This window comes from Rutilus rutilus, assembly GCF_951802725.1.
Source record: "Rutilus rutilus genome assembly, chromosome: 16".
NCBI classification, from domain to species: domain Eukaryota; kingdom Metazoa; phylum Chordata; class Actinopteri; order Cypriniformes; family Leuciscidae; genus Rutilus; species Rutilus rutilus.
The window spans coordinates 34283070-34301794 of record NC_140224.1 but is presented as its reverse complement, the minus strand read 5'-3'; the positions used below and the strand labels follow the sequence as shown (position 1 = coordinate 34301794).

Genomic DNA, 18725 nt, shown 5'->3' with positions numbered 1-18725 from the left:
TTCTCACATACAGTCAGTCGCTCTCGCCCAGTCCCTGCGCCTGTAGAGCGGCTGGTCACTTATTGCCCATAATTGGTGCCTGTCAGCTGTAGCGTGTGTGTTTGTCAGGCTTTGACAGGCCAGGTGTGTGTGTGTATGTGTATGTGAGTGCATGTGTGTTGAATGCCTGACCCTGACTGTGCAATGGTGAGAAATAAAAACAAAATAAATAAAGCATGCAGTTTTTGCTGCTTAGACCATATGGGCTCCTTATGTTTTCCAGTAGGTAGAATAAAACCTTGTTCTTTAATATTTCATATCTCGGATCCGTCACTTCTGATCTCAATTAGCTTCTGAATTTGGCAGGGAGTCAGATTAAATTAAATTCTGTGCAACAATTAGTTTTTTACTGGCTGGTGTAAATGCACAATGACGAAGTGATCAACGTAATGGCCTTTGGTGGTTCCTCTTTTTAAATAGCTGTTTCTAAAAAATAATCTTAAAAAACAAGAAATGTAATCCCAAATACACTCTACATTTGGTTTTCTTCTTTGCCATCTAGAACGTGATCTTCCCTGGTGCTGGAGATGAAGGCATTCTGGAGTATAAATCAGTCATCTACTACCAGGTCAAACAGCCACGCTGGTTTGAAACCTTCAAGGTGAGCGTCACTTATACTGTCACATCTAATGTGTACTAAAATAAGATACGATTAATTCAATTGACTCGCCCAAGTGTCAAAATACAAATGTATTCTGGGAATTTTCACATGTGCAATTTAGAGTCCATGTTGGGATTTTCACTATCTTTAGTGGAGGTTAATAAATGCACAAAATAGCATATATTAACATTTATAATTGGACCTCAAAGGAAAAAAATAAATCATGATTTGACCCTTTTAAATGTTTAAAATCTCATAAATATACATTGAACAATAAAGATTAAAGTTCAGCGTGAAGGTCACAGTAACTGCACCCTGCTTAAGTGTCTGTTTTAATCCACTTTTATGTCTCTTATTAATATTCAAGACCTTTTAAGGTTTATTTTTTCCCCCTTGCCCTAGTCTCTTTCTAAGCACATCTTACGTATGTGTGAGATCTTATGAATTTGTGAATTTCTTTGTTGCAGGTTGCGATCCCGATTGAAGATGTCAACAGGAGTCACCTGCGGTTCACGTTCAAACACAGATCGTCTCAGGACTGTAAGTTCAGCACACGTCAACAGCTCAAAGTTTACACGCGAGTGCTTTCAGAGCTGTTTCAGAGCTGTTTAACCAGCGTGTGGCTTACCTGCTGCCTGGAAATTCACTCGTAAAGTTGAAGTGTGGTTGAGGTCACAGCATGTGCTTGATGGTGGTGTCGTGCTTCAGACCTTTTTAAATGTTCCCGAGCATACTTCTTCTTTCTCAGTGGGTTTTAAAAATAACTTCTGACTATGACAGAGCCATTTGCATCTGAATGAGTTTGCTATTATTGAGTAGGCTGTTAGATGTGTATTTGTGGTGCTCAGCTTTACTGTTGCTCATATGTAGTTTTAGTTATTTGAACACCAGACTACAGAGTTTTAGGCTGATGCACAGCTCATCTCTTAGCATTCGTTGAGACATGAACTTATACCTCGAATCATCCTAGCAACCACTCAGAATTCAACTCACTAAAAACATTCTGAACACAGTAGATACTGCATAGCAACACCCCGAGAAACTACTCAGAATGCTCAAGCAACTCCATAGCTGCACTTTAAATCTTTAATTTTTTTTTAATTTTTTTATTTTGTTTAATAATTTTTTTATTTCATTTCATTTTTTTTAATTGCCTGTTACTAATTATTTTACGCATCTAAAAACTGGAAACTTTGTTTTTAATTTAACAACTAGAGATTAGAAATAAAATATTATGTATATATATATATATATATATATATATATATATATATATATATATATATATATATATATATATATATATATATTATAAAAAATGTTTGTTTTAATTTCATTTTAATTGAAATTTTATTTATAATTGGATTTTTTATTTTTTATTTTTTTTTATGACCGTTACTCGTTATTTTAAATATCTGAAAACTGCCGTTTTTATTGTTTTTAATTGCTAAACAACTAGAGATATAAAAATAATAAAATAAAATAAAATAATAAATAAAATAATGCATTTAAAGTGCAGCTATGCAGTCTATCAATTGGTCTATCAATTAATCTATTAATAATTTATGTGCCCATACTGTCAATATATACACTCATACAAGGCCTATTTGATTTGGTTTAAAACAAAAAAAACCTTAGTAACAGAACACCAGAACCCAAGCAACCACCCAGAATTCCCTAGCAACCACATAGCAGCACACTATATTTTGAATACTCTATTAACCACATGAAACGTAATGGCAACCACCCAGAACACCCAAGTGTTGTCGAGTTTAGCACGGGAAAATGCCTCTCATAATTGCTTCAGATGATGTAAAAAAACTGGCTTATTGTGCAGCTCTGAAGTTGTTTTCTAGCTGTTTGTTTGTGTGTTTTGCTGAGAGGGAGTTTGTGAATCATATTGGCAGTGAGTACGAGCATGTTTGAGAATCCTGGAAGGTTGTTTATGGGCCAAGAGGCGTCTGGCGTACGGCTGCGGTCATCACACTTAGCTGTGTGTGTTCAACCTTATCCTGGCAGCCGCGTCTCTCCATCTGCCCACCACATGTTGCCACGGCAGCGCCAGGATGAGAGGGGTGGGGTTTTGTTGCCAGGCGCTGGGCGGAGGATGTAAAACTAGTCATTTAGCGGCAAACAGACAAACTGGAGCAAATAAACGTCTCGTCAGCTGATCTGATAATAAACACTATGACAGTCAGAGGGTCTCAGTTTCACACACTGACTGCTGATCTCAGCACAGTTGTTGTCTAGAAGTGCTGAAATGTCACATTTTTAAACGAGTTGTCATTCTGAAGATTATTTTTATGGCAGGTCTGGACTGAGTTAGTGCAACCAATAAGGATTTACTGTTCAAGTTTGAAGTTTTTTTTTTTTTTTTTTTTTACAGTAAAGCCATAATGTCACAATTTCAAATAAATGCTGTTCTTTTAAACTTTTCCTAAATCCCGAAACAAAATCCACAAAAATGTGAAGCAGCTGAACTGTTTTCAACATTTATAATTATCAGAAATGCAAATTAGCAAAACAAAAACATTAAAAATTGATATCCACTTAAGATGAATTATTTCAGATCAATTCAAAATTGAGTTAATTCGATAACAAGCATTGAAACGCTGACATTCGTTTCAGATTCAATTCAGATCAGATTCTGATTCACTTCATTTCATTCATATTAAGATCAGTCCAGTTTAAAGGAGTGTCCATGGTCAGTTGCGTTTCGAAACACTGACATTTCAGTTTCAATTTATAGGGATTTCTGTGATCATCTGAGCTTTTAAACACTGGCATTAAAATCCGTTTTCTCCAACAGATTGATGCTGACAGGCAGTCAAATGTCAGGGAGAATCAGTTGTCGGGATCTTCATCCCTGTTGTACCCCACATGTCTTGCCTGTCTGTTTCTTTCTTTCTGATTAAATTTTGAATGTAAAAACATGAAAAATCTCATCTCCTCCTGGTTGATTCTGTCTGTTACTGCCAGAGGCTTTCTGCGGTGTAGGGACCTGGTTCCCTCAATCCTTCTGTCCTGGTACTGCAGTGATGATGATGATGATGATGGTCATCTCATGACCTTTCTGACTCTCTGTCCTCTGTCAGCAAGTGCTGTGTTGGCTCTGATGCAGACGATTTTGAGTTAGGAGATTCAAGTGTTTGTGTGGTTTTTCTTAGGTTGATGTTGACATTTCCATTTTGGGATGGAGTACGGGATGTTTCTTTTCCGTCAGAGAACAGAGACACTGCTGGATCTCTTGATGAAGCACACCGGCTCTCAGAGGTGTTGTCTGACTGAAATATGCTAGAGATGGTTAGAGTCACGCTGATCTAGAGCGCTATCAGATTCTGTTTGATACAGTTGTCGATGTTATGAAAAGAGTAAAATGAATAAAGGAATAAGTTTAGGTTCAGTTTAGATTAAGTTTAAGGGTATCGTTTGAATTTATCGATTCAGATTCTTATGATTCCTAATTTTAATTTGAATAAGGTAAAATAAAAAACGTGGATATCATTCACATTTATTCTGAGTCTTATTGCAAAACATGTAATTGTAGCTGAATACCATGAACAAAAGGTTTACAAATACCATAGCAAAAACCAGGGACGTCACTAGGATTGGAAGACAGGGGGGGGCTTAGCCCCCAGGGTATTTGTAACTTGCGTTTGCAAAATCTTTGCACTCACATCTAGAGCTACACTTATGTCATGCTAAGTTAAGCATTTCTTGTATTTTGCTTGTTCACTCTAGCTAGACTGCAGTTTTCCATAGCAAACCAAAATATCCCCTTTCCTTTACCTCAAGAAAACGTAGCTAAAGGTAAGCAGGTAATTAAAAACAACTTACAGTTTCACTCTGTATCAGGACACTTAGCAGTACCAATCTTCCTTTCACCATACTGTGCGTTCACACCAAACGCGAATAGCGCGTCAAATTCGCGTCTAGTTGGACGCTTGAACATTTTGAATCCATTCGCGCGCCCAGAGCTAAACTGACGCACGTAAAAAGCAAAAGTTTGAAGCGAAATTGACGCGCCACGCTAAACGCCTCATTCGCGCCGCAGGACCTCCAGACGCGCGTAAACGCGTCTTTGTAAATCACTCGCGCCAGACGCTCTATTCACGTTTGGTCAGGTGTGAATGCGTGTGTATCGGTGTGTGTAGGCGGGAGGGTGCATAACTTCAGACCAGAGCCATAGAGAGAATTCTTGATACATCGAATTGTTATTGCTGTTCTTATTATCATTTAGGGGGGCTTAGGAACATTTTGGGGTAGCTTCAGCCCCCCTAAAATAGGCCTAACGACGTCCCTGGCAAAAACAACTAGCCCAACTAATATACATTTCAAGCATTATTAAAGACAAGTAAACACTCAGTAATAAAAAAAAACTAAAAAACAAAAACAAATTAGCAGTCTGTTAATAAATAATAAATAACACTGCACTTTATAAATAAAATATACATTACTAATGTAGTTACAAAAGTTATGCTGTTAAGAACCGCGAGTTCAATTTCTCGTTGTCTTTTGTTGTTTGACAACAGCAGGAATATTAGGCTGCTGTCACTTTAAGAGCTGCACGGATCTAATATACTGTTACACGTGTGTTTTCTTTGTCAACTGTTTACATCCACCTAAGACATAACCGACTGTGTGCAATGATCTTTCTCTGCAGGCAAGGATAAATCTGAGAAGAACTTTGCTCTGTCGTTTGTTAAGCTGATGAGGTATGACGGCACGACGCTGAGGGACGGAGAACACGATCTCATCGTATATAAGGTGAAACCAACACAATCGCCACTGTCTACAGTGCTGTGATCTCAAAGCACACACACACACACACACGCGCATACAGAGATGTGAGTTGTGTACTGATGCTGCCTGTCCTCGATTGTCTCATTTAACCTTTGACCCCACATCACAATGTAATCATTATGCAATTAAACTTTGTTCATGTGTTCAATCTATTCACATCTGCATATTAAATAGCTTCATTAATGCAGAATGTCGCCTGGCCGAATCCTTTTTGAGCTATGAAAATTAACCCTCATACAAATCCTCACTTTACCACTGGTGTGAAATCGGTTTTGAATGCTTGAGCAAATCTGTCTCTGTAAAAGTAGAATTAAAAGTATTAAAGGTCCCGTTCTACGTGATCCCATGTTTCAAACTTAGTGTGTAATGTTGTTGTTAGAGTATAAATAATATCTAATTCTCTAATTATCTAATAATCTAATAATCTAATTCTCAAAATAAAATTATAAAGCTCAAAGTTCAATGCCAAGCGAAATATTTTATTTAACAGAAGTTGACTACATAAAACGGCTCGATTGGACTACACCCCTCTACTTCCGTCATTAGTGACATCACCAGAACCGTGTTTAGACTAACCTCCACCCACAGGAATGCTCCCTCAACTCTACTGGCTACTTGCGCACTTCTTATAACTTAGGCTACTGTGTTTACTCAGCTCTTACCGTGATTTTCTGAAGTAAAACTGACGCTTCATCTTTTGTGTGATGTACAATAAACTTTATTAAACTCATCAGTACATGTTTGATCATCATTCGGACCTGGTCCGAAACAGCAGACTTGTAGGCTGTTAATAAATAATGGATACATACAAGCAGATGACAATACGTTATAATAACCGTAATTAAACTACTAAACCATACCTGTTTCATCTCTATACAGCACTCTGACTCTGTAGGCATTATTGTCCGACTCGAAATGAACGCCGTTACTGAGAGTTTCTGATATTATCATCATTCCATGAGATGAATTTGTCCTGACAGACTGAGCACGAGCTCATGAAGCTCCGCCCCCTGGGTCGTCCAGCAGCAGCTCATTTGCATTTAAAGGGCACACACTGAAACAGCTCGTTTTTCTGAGCCCCAAAAAATGTAAATTTAAACATGCTGTAAAAAATGATCTGTTGGGTATTTTGAGCTCAAACTTCACATACACACTCTGGGGACATCAGAGACTTATTTTACATCTTGTGAAAAGGGGCATACAACGGGACCTTTAAAAAAACAGTAACACTTTCGTTTAGTGTCCAGTTCTTACTATAAACTAGTATCTTATTAGCATGCGTATTACTAGGATATTGCCTAAATATTAGTACTTATAAAGCACATATTAACACCTTATTCTGCATGACCATACTCTACATCCCTTAATCCACCCAATACCTAACCTTAACAACTACCTTACTAACTAATAATAAGCTGTAGTTAGGAGTTTATTGAGGCAAGTTAGTTAATAGTGAGAATTGGACTCTAATCTATAGTGGGTAACACTTTATTTTACAGTGTCCTTGTTACATGTTACATGTGCTACGTCAGACTTCCTACTTCCGCTCAATTTCATTTCGCTTCTGTAGTCAGTCTGAGATAGCAGCTTATCTTTCAGTTTTCCACCGGCCTTCAGACGGCCGGGCCAATCAACGAACAGAGGGCGGGCTGAGAGCCGTGACGTAGATGCTGATTGTACCTTGGATGCGTAGATTTACTTCACATAATCTGCAAAAGTCGTTCACAGCCATGTTCACTCCGGTATTTCGCTCGATGGTTTTGTTTTCGCATCATACATGTGTTTACAGTGGAAGTTAGATGCGGCTGAGCATGCGCATAACACACGCCATAACCAAACGTCATGTGATTGTCTTACGGGTAACCAATGATTTTAAACGTCAGACAAGCGCCCCCTAGTAAGAGAGAAAACACTTCTCTATTATGCCATTCCAGACTCTGTATACGAAGCAAAGTGAAGTAGCAGAGTCTGGTATTACCAGGCTAGTACTTACCATAGTATTAACAGTAAATGATGCATAATTACATGCAACTAACCCTCAACCAAATCCTAATCCTACCCTAACCCTATAGTAAGTACATGTAGTTGCTTAATATTACTCAGTACTTAAATATGAAATTACACTGTAACAATGACACGTAAAACCCTGTAGTGTGACCAAAAAAACAAAAACAGCACAAACATTTGTTTCAACAAGCCTAAATAATGTTTTTCCTGACTGACAGCTGTCATTCATTGAAGGCGTTCTTTAGTCTTGTGCAAAAGAGGTGTTGTACTCATGACTGTGTTTCTCTGTTTGTAGGCAGAAGCCAAGAAACTGGAGGACTCCACCATGTACCTGAGCTTGGCCTCCACCAAACCAGAGATGGAGGAAAGAAATCCCTCGTCAGGGAAGAACACGCAGAATCTCGGCAGCTTCACCATCAGCAAAGACTCGTTTCAGATCTCAACGCTGGTGTGCTCCACCAAACTCACACAGAACGGTGAGACACGTTCTCCCCATCATTTCTCTACTCTTCTATCAGTGAAAGTGGCCTTAAGGCCACAAATAGAATAACTAGTGCTGACAAGTCAGTGTTTGCAACCATTTTACTGCAGTAATGTGACATATTTCTGACTAAAACGGCATTTTGAAAGTTTCTGGCTTAGACTTAATCAAATAATTGATTAAATTGTGAAAATGGGTTCCTGTATATCACAGGTAGTTGAAAATATGTGTTATTTTAGTATCATTGAGATACTATTACAGTCTTTTTTAATAGACTATAATAGGGGGGAACTATAACAACTCAAAAACTATATTTTAATTTAGAATCACACACAATGATCGGAAATGTCTAACAAGTAAAGAGGGTGAGTTTTGATTTCAAGTTGACATCTGTATGTTTTGTGATTCGAAGACGAGCTGTGAGGAATTGCAGATGCGGGAAGATTATTACAGTCGGATCACATACAGGATGCAGTGAAGTCCACTGCAGTCCTGACGCAATCGCTCCTTTACTCCCTCCTCTCCTCTTTAAGCATGTGTTTGTTGCTCTATGAATCTTACAGAAGCTGCGTACCCATCAGCCTTTGGTCATGGTGTAGCGGCAGGCATGAATATGTACAGTGGACAGGTTCATGACTGGAGAGCACTGCGGTAGTAAATCTGATGAGCAAGTTTAAAATACTGCGGGAACTTAAAATCAGAGATAGATGTCACAGGGGGAGCATAAAGTCGTCCAAGTGTAGGCCAATGGAAATAAATGATACAGGATAAAAGAAAGAAATGAGTCCGGTGTTTCTTTCATCGATTAATCTACAGTGCCATAGCAAACAAAGTTATATTGCATCTGAGTTGAGAGCTTGCAGTCTAAATTGATAGTGATAAACCAGGTTAACTCAGCGAAATGCGAAGACAATAAATTGAATTTTGAATGTAGTCTTCTAGTGGCAAATGATTCATTTGAGCAGTTTGTCAGTGAATCTTTCAGAAAGACTCACAGGTATTGAATCTGAGTCTGATGAATATCTGAGCAGCGATGATGTGTATTTTTGAGCGTCCCTGATTCAACGTTTGCATGAGTTTGGGGGCGGGGCTACATGTTTATCCAACCAGTGGTAGACAGAGGAAGTGTTTGGGAAACCTGCAAACACTTTATGCAGATTCATTTAGTGATGCAACTTTAAAATGTCACAATAATAGTATAATTTTTTATAGAAATCTTTTGTAACATTATAAATGTCTTCACTGTTGATCAATTGAATGCATCCTTGCTAAATAAAAGTATTAATTTATTTAAAATCGTACTGACCCCATTTTGGAACGATTTATGGAAGGGGTTTCATAGAAAGTTTTAGTTGCATGATTAATTTTTTGAGCATGTTTGAATGAATGATAGTGCCTCGGTCTGCTCCGATAGACATGCTGTAAAGGACTCGTGATTCAGATACATGCGTCTGAGAGTGATTCAGGGTCAAACGCGGCCTGAATGCAGAGCAGCCAAGCGTCAGCGACGCCATCATTAAGATTGAGATGTGTGAAGTCATATCAGAGAGCATGCTGGCCCTGCGACGGCAAAGATGAAGACAAAATACACGTGCGAGAGTGAGATGGAGTGAAGTCGGCATCAGAAATAGCCTCGGTTAGTGCAGGTGTGAGGAGGAGACGGACCACTGGCTGAAAAATCAGTGAGAGAACGTGCAGCGTTTATTACGAATGGAAGTCCTGACTTTTAGAATAAATGCTAAATTCAAGATGTGAACACTCTATGGCGTGTTTAAGCTGGTAATTCACATTCTAGGGTGGACAGACGTCCCTGTTTTTCTGTTTTCGGTGTCCTGTCCCCGACTGGAGCTGTCCCCATTTTACAGCACATTCACAATAAAAGCTAATAGAAATGAGATCCTATTTATAGTTATTAATAGGTTTAATTATTATTTTTTTGAAATATATTTTAATTTCAGTTTTAGTAATTCCGTTGTGTTTTTGTCTTTTTTTTTATATGACTGTTTATTCTTTTATTAATTTTATGGCAGTGTTTTAGTTATTTTAAATGAAATAAGATTTTTTTTATATATATATTTATTTTATTTAATGTTTATTTTATTTCTAAGAAACACACACACACACACACACACACACACACACACACACACACACACACACACACACACACACACACACACACACACACACACACACACACACACAACCTAAAATGCAAAATATGCCTAATTATGGAGATTAAAGATTCTTTTCTAAAAGCACAAACATAAAATTACATTTGAAATTTTTTAAATGAAAATATTAAATTAGAAATATTTGTTAAACAGTTTTATTATTCATATGTTCTCATATTTATTTTGTAACATGTTTTTGTGAAATCATAATTTGATATAATACATAATTTAGCTTTTTGCAATTGTTGCCATTTACTATTTTTAATAGTGTGATTTTTGGTGAATTTAATTAAAACCAGTTAAAGGTAGTTTGGCACACTGGCATAATAGAATGAAGAATAATAATAATATGGAACCAACAGCAATAATGAATAATTTTATATATATAATTTCAAGCAAGATTTCACTGATATTTTGACCACTGATCCAGGAAATGTTTCCCATTCATTCTCTCTTCTTTTCCGTCACTGGTAAGTAGTGAGAAATAAGTGCACTATCGTTAAAGTTCGCAACAGTTGCTGATCTTTGATGTAAATCAGCTTGTGCTTCTGAGACACTTTGAGACACTTAAAAGCGGAGCTAGCAAACACTTGACTGCTGTCAGAATGCCAAGATGTTTTCTGCTCTAATTTCAAAGCTCCCCAGCTACACCAAGACACAAGCAGCAAGAACCATTGACACGCCTCACGCTATGCAGTGTGCAATATGAGAGCTTTAGGCCATCTTTATCCCCGCCGGACAGCAAAATAATTCCTCTCACATAGCGTTATGAGGCAGTCCGTGCTTGCGAATTGATTACAGAGGTGCTAATGACTATTAGCGTGTGGTTTTACGCGACCCCTGAGCCACGGGGCCAGTTTAGACGGAGCTTTAATGAAGACCTTTGTCAAAAATCTCAGTTCTGCAGGTAGCAGATGAGGTAATGAGGTCGCTGAGGAATCGTCAGATGGAAGACATTAGCATATAAACACAGGTTTTGATTGTTGAAGGCCATAGAAGCTCTTTTCCCCCTGAGAGGCCTTGTCCATCAATGCCGACTTTGTTTTCTTTTTATATCACGTTAAATGTCGAAAAAGTTAAATAGCTAGGCTCTTAATACCATATCGAGCCATAGAATCCCGCTGTTCTGCTACACCAACTATTTGTGGTTTCTGCATAATCATCGCAGGTAGAAATCAATAAGAAATGCTGGAGCGCTGGTGAACGTGTGTTTTATGGTGGCTGTTTTTTTTTTGTGCAGTAAACTTCCTAGATGATTGAAGAGCATTCTGAACACAGAAACCTTTCTCGACCAATAAGAGCGAGGGATGAGTCTTTTTTAAATAAAGAATGGCAGCACCGCTCACTTTTCCAATGGCCTGACAGCTCTTTCTGTCTCTGATTCTTATTAAACCCACAGGCTGGGGTTGTAAATGTTGGGATCTTTAACTCTCTGAAACGTCTCTCCCACACAGCCACACTTCCTGCTGATGTGATATGATGATATGAAATCTCAGTCTCTGCTGTTCTTCTGCTCACATCCTCTTTGTTTTATTATGCAGCACACTGGACTTTATTCTGATTGGGCAATTGTGGCACTCTGTGGCAGAATATATTTGTTTAATTAATGCTTAATTGATCATTATCCTATGAAACGGCTTGCGTCAGGATCCTGATTACCTGTTAGGCTTTATGATGTTACAACGACCGGATGACTGTACATTGAAAAGACTTGATATTAAATATTAATTGGCCAAGACAATGTCAAATGTAGGCTTCCTGTTTGATTGTTTTTTAAATTACATTTTATAGATTTATTAGATTGTATTTAGTTTTCGTTATAAATTTAGAATAAATCTCATTATTATTTAACATTTAAGAATATTCAATAAGGCAGTTCGATATATATGATTAAATTATTTGTAATTGTGTTTATAAATGATATAATAATAATAATAATAGTAATAAGAAACGTAATTTAGATGGTTTGTGTCAATCTCTCTCTATGACAGCCCTTCAAAACACAATCCCTTGTCTCGTCACATTACGTCATTTCAGGTCACATCACTGGTTTTTAAATGCTTGCTGGAATGCCTCATTTCAGGTTAAAAAGTCAATCACTCCTGTTGCCATGACGATCACCATGGGAGCTGCTCAAACGGTGTTGAGAGTTCCCAAGGGAACCATATGAACTCTGCAACTCTCCATATCTCATACACAATCCACACTTTCCCAGTGCGTCATCGCTTTAACAGCTTATTCCTGTGTGATTCAACCAATAAAAGAAGGCAAATTAAGAATCATTTAAACCTCATGAATCATTACGGGTCATTCCCTCTGGCTGGTCTATGAACTCTGATTGATAAACTGCTTTATTGGTTCATATTTCTTCTATCGTTTTGCAACAACAAACTTTAACCGCGGTAGAATCAGTTTTACCTAAAGACTGTCGTGGCTTATGGCTTTATCAGCCAGGCTGAGAGCTCATTTTATTCATATGTCTGTTTGGGCTCTACGTACTAATGAATGTTTAATGTCCAGGTTAGAGAGGTGAGTGTGCTAATGCTGTTTTTCTTCGGCCTCCTGTAGTTGATCTCCTGGGGCTTCTGAAGTGGAGGTCCAACACCAGTTTACTACAGCAAAACCTGCGTCACCTGATGAAAGTGGAAGGAGGAGAGGTGGTAAAGGTGTGTATAAAGCCTCCGACGGAAAGAAAAACAAACTCACAGCTTTCATTCAGACTGCCGTCTGGATTCATGCAGAAATGTTATGCTACTGACGTAAAATGATACTAATGTAAACGTTTGAAGTTGGTGTGGAGACTTGCGCTTTGATTTATGATATGAAATTATGAATGAACTCTCTGCTGTACTTCAAAAGCTTTTTGCTTATTAGTTTTTATTTTTTTTTTATTTTTTTGTAAGGCAACCAGCGAAAAAAGCTGAGATATTTATAGAAATTGCATTCCCGAAAGTGTTTTCAGTATGGTGTGTGCTCGGGTCTGTGCAATTATAGAAATGCTGTATATGGATGGCACGTTTACATTGCAATGTCCAGTTTGCACTCAACAACAAACATATTGTGCGACCAGTTGTAGTCTGATTTGAACAAATGACTCTTATTTTTATTTCCATTTCTATCGCTATTTCATTAATGGGCCAGAAAGCACCATGAATCAGTCTCAGTTATCACTTTGACTCACTCGCGTCACTCAAAAAAGTCACTCACTCGATTCAATGCATATTGCTTTATTGGCATGACATACTTATGTACATATTGCCAAAGAATTGCACGAAGCACAAAAAAAATCAAACAAACAAAAACATGCATAAAATGCATTCATATATATTTATTTATACATAATATATAAATATATGTATATGTAGTACATATGAAAGCGCTATATAAATGCCTCATTCATTCATTAAGTCATTCATTCATACACATATCAATAGTTCTACTACTGTCTCACTCTCTCAAGTCACTCACTCGCTGGCTCACTTAAGTCACTCACTCACTCACTCACTCACTCACTCACTCGATGAAGTCAGTCACTCTCACTCGATGAAGTAAGTCACTCACTCACTCACTCACTCACTCAATGAAGTCACTCACTCACTCACTCACTCGAAGGCACTCACGCACTCACGCACTCACTCACTCACTCACTCGAAGGCACTCACGGACTTGATGAAGTCACGCACTCACGCACTCACTCACTCGATGCACGCACGCTTGTGAGATTTATATCAACTTAATTACTGACTGGTTGTTTATATTGTTAGAACTACACATTCTAAATAATGATTTTGTTGTATTAAATGGAACTTAAATGCCATGAACTGTTTATTTAAAAATTCCTCTAAGATAAGGCCGAGCTCTGTTGATTTCCCTGAGCTTTTCCCTCATGGATCATGTGTTTGACTGTCAGTTTGCTCTTGAAGGCGTTGTTTCATGATTTCTCTTGCCGCTGTGAAGGCAAACACACTCGAGCTGTCAGCGGCTTAAAGAGAGAAAGATGGAGGCAGAGATGTTCTGTGCTGCAAATGTCCCCTCAACCTCCCTGTAACATATTTTGCAGCCTTTCTGCCATGTCATAAAAATATAAAATATAAAACGTCCAGCCAGGAGGATAGTGGCGGGTCTTTCAGTCCGTATATCACTGGTTTACTTTCTTAGGGTGTTCACAGTTGTAGTTCGGCTTGTTTGGTCCCGACCTTGGCGTTCACATTGGCATTTTAACACCGAACCTAAATATACTGAACCTAAAGGCATAGGGATATGTTCACAACCTGATTGGACGGCTTTTATTATGTATATTTCACGACAGAACTTACCGAAACATCCAAACCAGTGCTGTGTTCTGGGTTAAATGCGCTCGTGAAGAACTTCTAAAGTGTGTAAAGGAGTCAAAACAGCGGCAGGAATCCCTCCGTCACACACACAAACACAGATCTGCAGCGACGAGACGCGGTTCTGATGCCTGTACTGAACTGTAATCGGCAACATCACGACTATGATGAGAAAATGGTGGTTTGCTTGAGCATTCTGTGCTTTTTAGGGTCGCATCTGGTGACATCATGTCCTGTTTTTGGTTCGTTAACAGAGTTCGTTTATCGAGACTCATCTTTTCAGCGTCTCGGTCCGCTTGTTTGGGTTCAGATGGCAGCGTTCACACTTATTCATATGAACTGCACTAACAGAGCAATCCCACCAGAGTTCCTTTTAATGGAACCAAAGATGCCAAGTGTGAACACAACCTTAATGCATGTTGAAAATGGGTTGCGAATGCTGTTTCATTTTAACTTGGTAACACTTTACAATAAAGTCTCCCAAAGTTCCTTATCCTAGTATGTTCTGGCAGGTTTCATCCTTCAAATGGCAGACAATAAATAAACCAGGCGTAAAAGCTTTTCTTAAATGTTGCAGTGGCCTTGAATCATTCCTGCAGATGTTTTCTCCAGTGCATTTATAGTGAAGTAAGTGATCCGTGTCATGGGGTAGATTTTGAAGAAAGCGCTGTCAGGAGCACAAAGACGATTGCACAGCATTATTACGTCCTCTTCGCAGCTTTCATGCGGCATGTCCGCACCGTCTGCAGAAATTCAGTTTCAAACTTGGCAGTTATAGGAAGGTGTTTTAGCACACAGCGTGAGGGAAGTACATAATCATGTTGAGTGGGACGTCTGCTGGAAACATTAAGGGAGGTCTTTCTCTCATTCTCTGTGGTGAGTGGTGAATTATTCACTTTGTTTCTGGCCAGTAAATGGACTGCTGTGTGATCTGTGTGTGTGTGTGTGTGTGTGTGTGTGTGTGTGCGTGCAGTTGAGAAACACTCACAAGAGCACCTTCAATTACAGTGTGTGATCTCCATATTAACAGTTGTTTGAATTAACAGCATTAGACCACCCAACGACAACTCTCATATATTTAACCACCAGTGGGGATTTCTTTAAGACTGCAAGGGAAGCTCGACTTCCCCTATAATGTCAAAAAATTAATGGTCAAATATGTACTATGTGTTAACATTGTATTGACTAAAAATGCGTTAGAACACGTTCGTCTCGTAGACGAGTTGGTTCAGAATCAGCTACATATGGCAGGTCGGCTGACGTGATTTCCTTCTGTTTCATTCCTGTAGTGTCACGGTGCATTTCCCTGTTGAAGCCCAGCGTCCATTGACTTCAATGGGGCTGCTTTGAACATTTTTTTTCAGTGCTTCGAAACTAGACGGTCATTGGATAAATGCTGAGATTATGTCCCGCCCACGGACGCTCAGTGGGCTGGCCTAGACTCCGGGCTTCTGCCTGATGATTGGAGGGTCTGTCGAAAGACTGCATCTCCTTTTGATTGACAGCGATTTTGTACTATAAAAAGTCGCTAATGCTGAAGCTATTCGAGCTCAGTCCCATCGCGGATTTTGCAAGTGTAGTCGAAGGACAAACTGCTGCAACATATTCTTGGTATTTGCTTGTCGAAATTGCTAGCCAATTTTCATCATACGTTTCACACAATTATACACCACATTCCTTGTTTCAGTTGAACCTAATTCCCACATTTCCTCCGAGTTTTATATCTTTTTTTGTTCGTTCGTTCGTTCGTTCGTTCGTTCGTTCATTCAGTAGGCTAGGCTAGCTTCGTAGGGGTGAACTAGCCAGCTAGCAAACTGCACACGATGGCAGACAGTGCTAATATTGTCGACCTGATTTTGGCGAAAGTCTTCCTTACGAGGAGAAACAACAAAATTGAGCTTCCCCTCTTTGAAAGACCAGCAGCCACCACTGTTAACCACACCTGAGACTTGAATGTTGTTGAAAAAATGTTGTAAAAAAATAGAATAGGACATATTGCAAATTATCTGTTGTTGTTATATGATTGCTAAATTCTTTTTGATTCTCATTGCTAGTGTTAGTTATCGACTCGCATCCGTAATTTGTTCACATATCCATACCCAAAGCATCCTTATTCTTCACAGAATGTTATAATATCATCTTTTTCCTGTCCTTTTCATTAGAATAATTCTCTCACTCTTCCTCCATCACCTGCACTTTTTTTTGATTGCTTTCTGAGTTATGTGTACACCTTATGTGAGCGGTGGCATCTTTAACATGCCGAATCTCATCTCAGACTGAAGACAGATTTATGGCCGTTATAGACTTTCGACGTCCTGTATCTGTTGGGACTTGTTCTGTCCTGAATATATGCAGCACCTTCAGTGCCGCTAGTGTGAGCGTTTATTTATTCCCTCAAGGGCACATTCTTCCTCTCCTTGCAGTGATCGTAACCAAAGGCCAGATGTGCCAAACACTGCGCTAAAAACACTCGCGCTCAGAGAATATCAGCATTGAAATGTTTTCACACTGAACTAGTTACTGCAGTGTCTTTGCGAATGTATTTACATTGTGCTTCTAAAAAGATCCATGAGAACACTTTCTTGAAACCTTGATTTATTACAACCTTGATTTATTAGAACTGTTATAATTATGCCATTTTCTGAATGCTCTGACTTTGTGAAATAATGTTGATATTACGTAGTGAAATGAAAGCGAGCAGAGTGAATGAACATGTTGTTTGAGGTTCTGTACTGTATAGCTGGATCTGAGCTGCCGTGATGTCCTTGGTCGATTGTCATTGAGCATCAACTGAATGACGGCAGACATTAGAGTGGACAGCATGTGTCCAAGAAGCTGACAGCATATCGCTTTTCACATTTCCTGCACACACCGCACTGTGATGGTCAATTTCGTCTTGTAATCTGTGTGTGTTTGTGTGCTCAGTTTCTGCAGGACACTTTGGACGCCCTCTTCAACATTATGATGGAGAACTCAGACAGTGAAACGTTTGACACTCTTGTGTTTGATGCTCTGGTAAGATTGTCATAGTCTGTGCTTCAATCAAATATGCACAAATTAAAAATAAAGTATGGACTTTATTTTAGTCCTTAAATCTTACAACCTGGGTGACTTTCATTTTAAATAAACCTATTTTTTATAATCTGATATCTGAATATCTTATAATGATAACAAAATGCTGTTATTAGAAGAGATATTATTAGTATTATTAATAAGCGTGTTTCTTTCCTGTTGCCCTAACATGTGATATTTTATTTGTTTTAAATGGTAAGATTAATATAGGTAGGTATGTCTACATATTTTAACTGCTCATTTTAAATAATATTAATATTTGAATATGTTTTATAAATGACAAAACTGTGTTATTAGCATTTATATTAAACATTTATTAGATCTGATTCATTTTTATTTAATTATATTTAATGATTTTTGAAAATAAGAATTGTTAGAATAAGAATTATATTTTTGTTACATTTTTATATTCCTATTTTAATTCAAATGCTTGTTACCCCCCCCCCCCCAAGTATTTAATGTTTTAGTCATGCTAAATTATATTAAGATTGCAATAACATATTATCAGTACTTCTACTAAACATTAATTTGTTTAATATTTAATAATAATTAATTTAAAGCTAATAGATCTTTTCATATTTAATATTAATGTGTTAATATGCATGTTTGCCTATTTTTTTTTTTTTATTATAATTTTTTTTTAACAAACCTCTTTTTTCTGGTTCTGAAAGGTCTTCATTATTGGACTGATCGCAGACAGGAAGTTCCATCATTTCAATCCGGTTCTGGAGACCTACATCCGCAAGCACTTCAGCGCCACCCTTGCTTACACGTGAGCGGGAAATAAAGGAATGCTTCTGTCAGTGTGTTAGTATGTGCTCTGTTTTTATTTCTAACACTGTGTGTGTGTGGATATTTTTCAGAAAACTGACTAAAGTCCTGAAGAACTATGTGGATAATGCGGAGAAGCTCGCGGAGCAGCTGCTGAAAGCTCTGAAGGCTTTGGATTACATCTTCAAATTCATCGTGAGGTCCCGGGTTCTCTTCAACCAGTACGTACTTCCATCACATTCGTATCTCATGTTTTGTTTTGTTCATCCTACATCTGAGTTTTAAGCGCATCACATCCAAATCCGTGAAGTTTTATTTGTAGTCTGAATTGGGGAATCAAGGGGAGGTTGGTTAGCTTCAGCAGTAAATACCAAAGCGTGCGTATGTATGCATGTATGCATGTATGCATGCATGTATGTATGACGACTACTAGTATGACGACTATT

General features: G+C 38.2%; 1 protein-coding gene across 2 annotated transcripts in view; it reads left to right on the top strand.

Moving 5' to 3' along the window:
- The window catches only part of dock1 (dedicator of cytokinesis 1), a 239870-nt gene that overhangs the window by 50390 nt on the left and 170755 nt on the right, over positions 1–18725 (top strand). For both annotated transcript variants that reach the window (XM_084434637.1, XM_084434636.1), the window contains exons 15-22: positions 542–640; positions 1108–1180; positions 5304–5407; positions 7746–7926; positions 12674–12771; positions 17362–17451; positions 18180–18280; positions 18372–18500. In XM_084434637.1, the coding sequence (XP_084290763.1) occupies positions 542–640; positions 1108–1180; positions 5304–5407; positions 7746–7926; positions 12674–12771; positions 17362–17451; positions 18180–18280; positions 18372–18500 (875 nt within the window). The remainder of the gene's footprint in view (positions 1–541; positions 641–1107; positions 1181–5303; positions 5408–7745; positions 7927–12673; positions 12772–17361; positions 17452–18179; positions 18281–18371; positions 18501–18725) is intronic.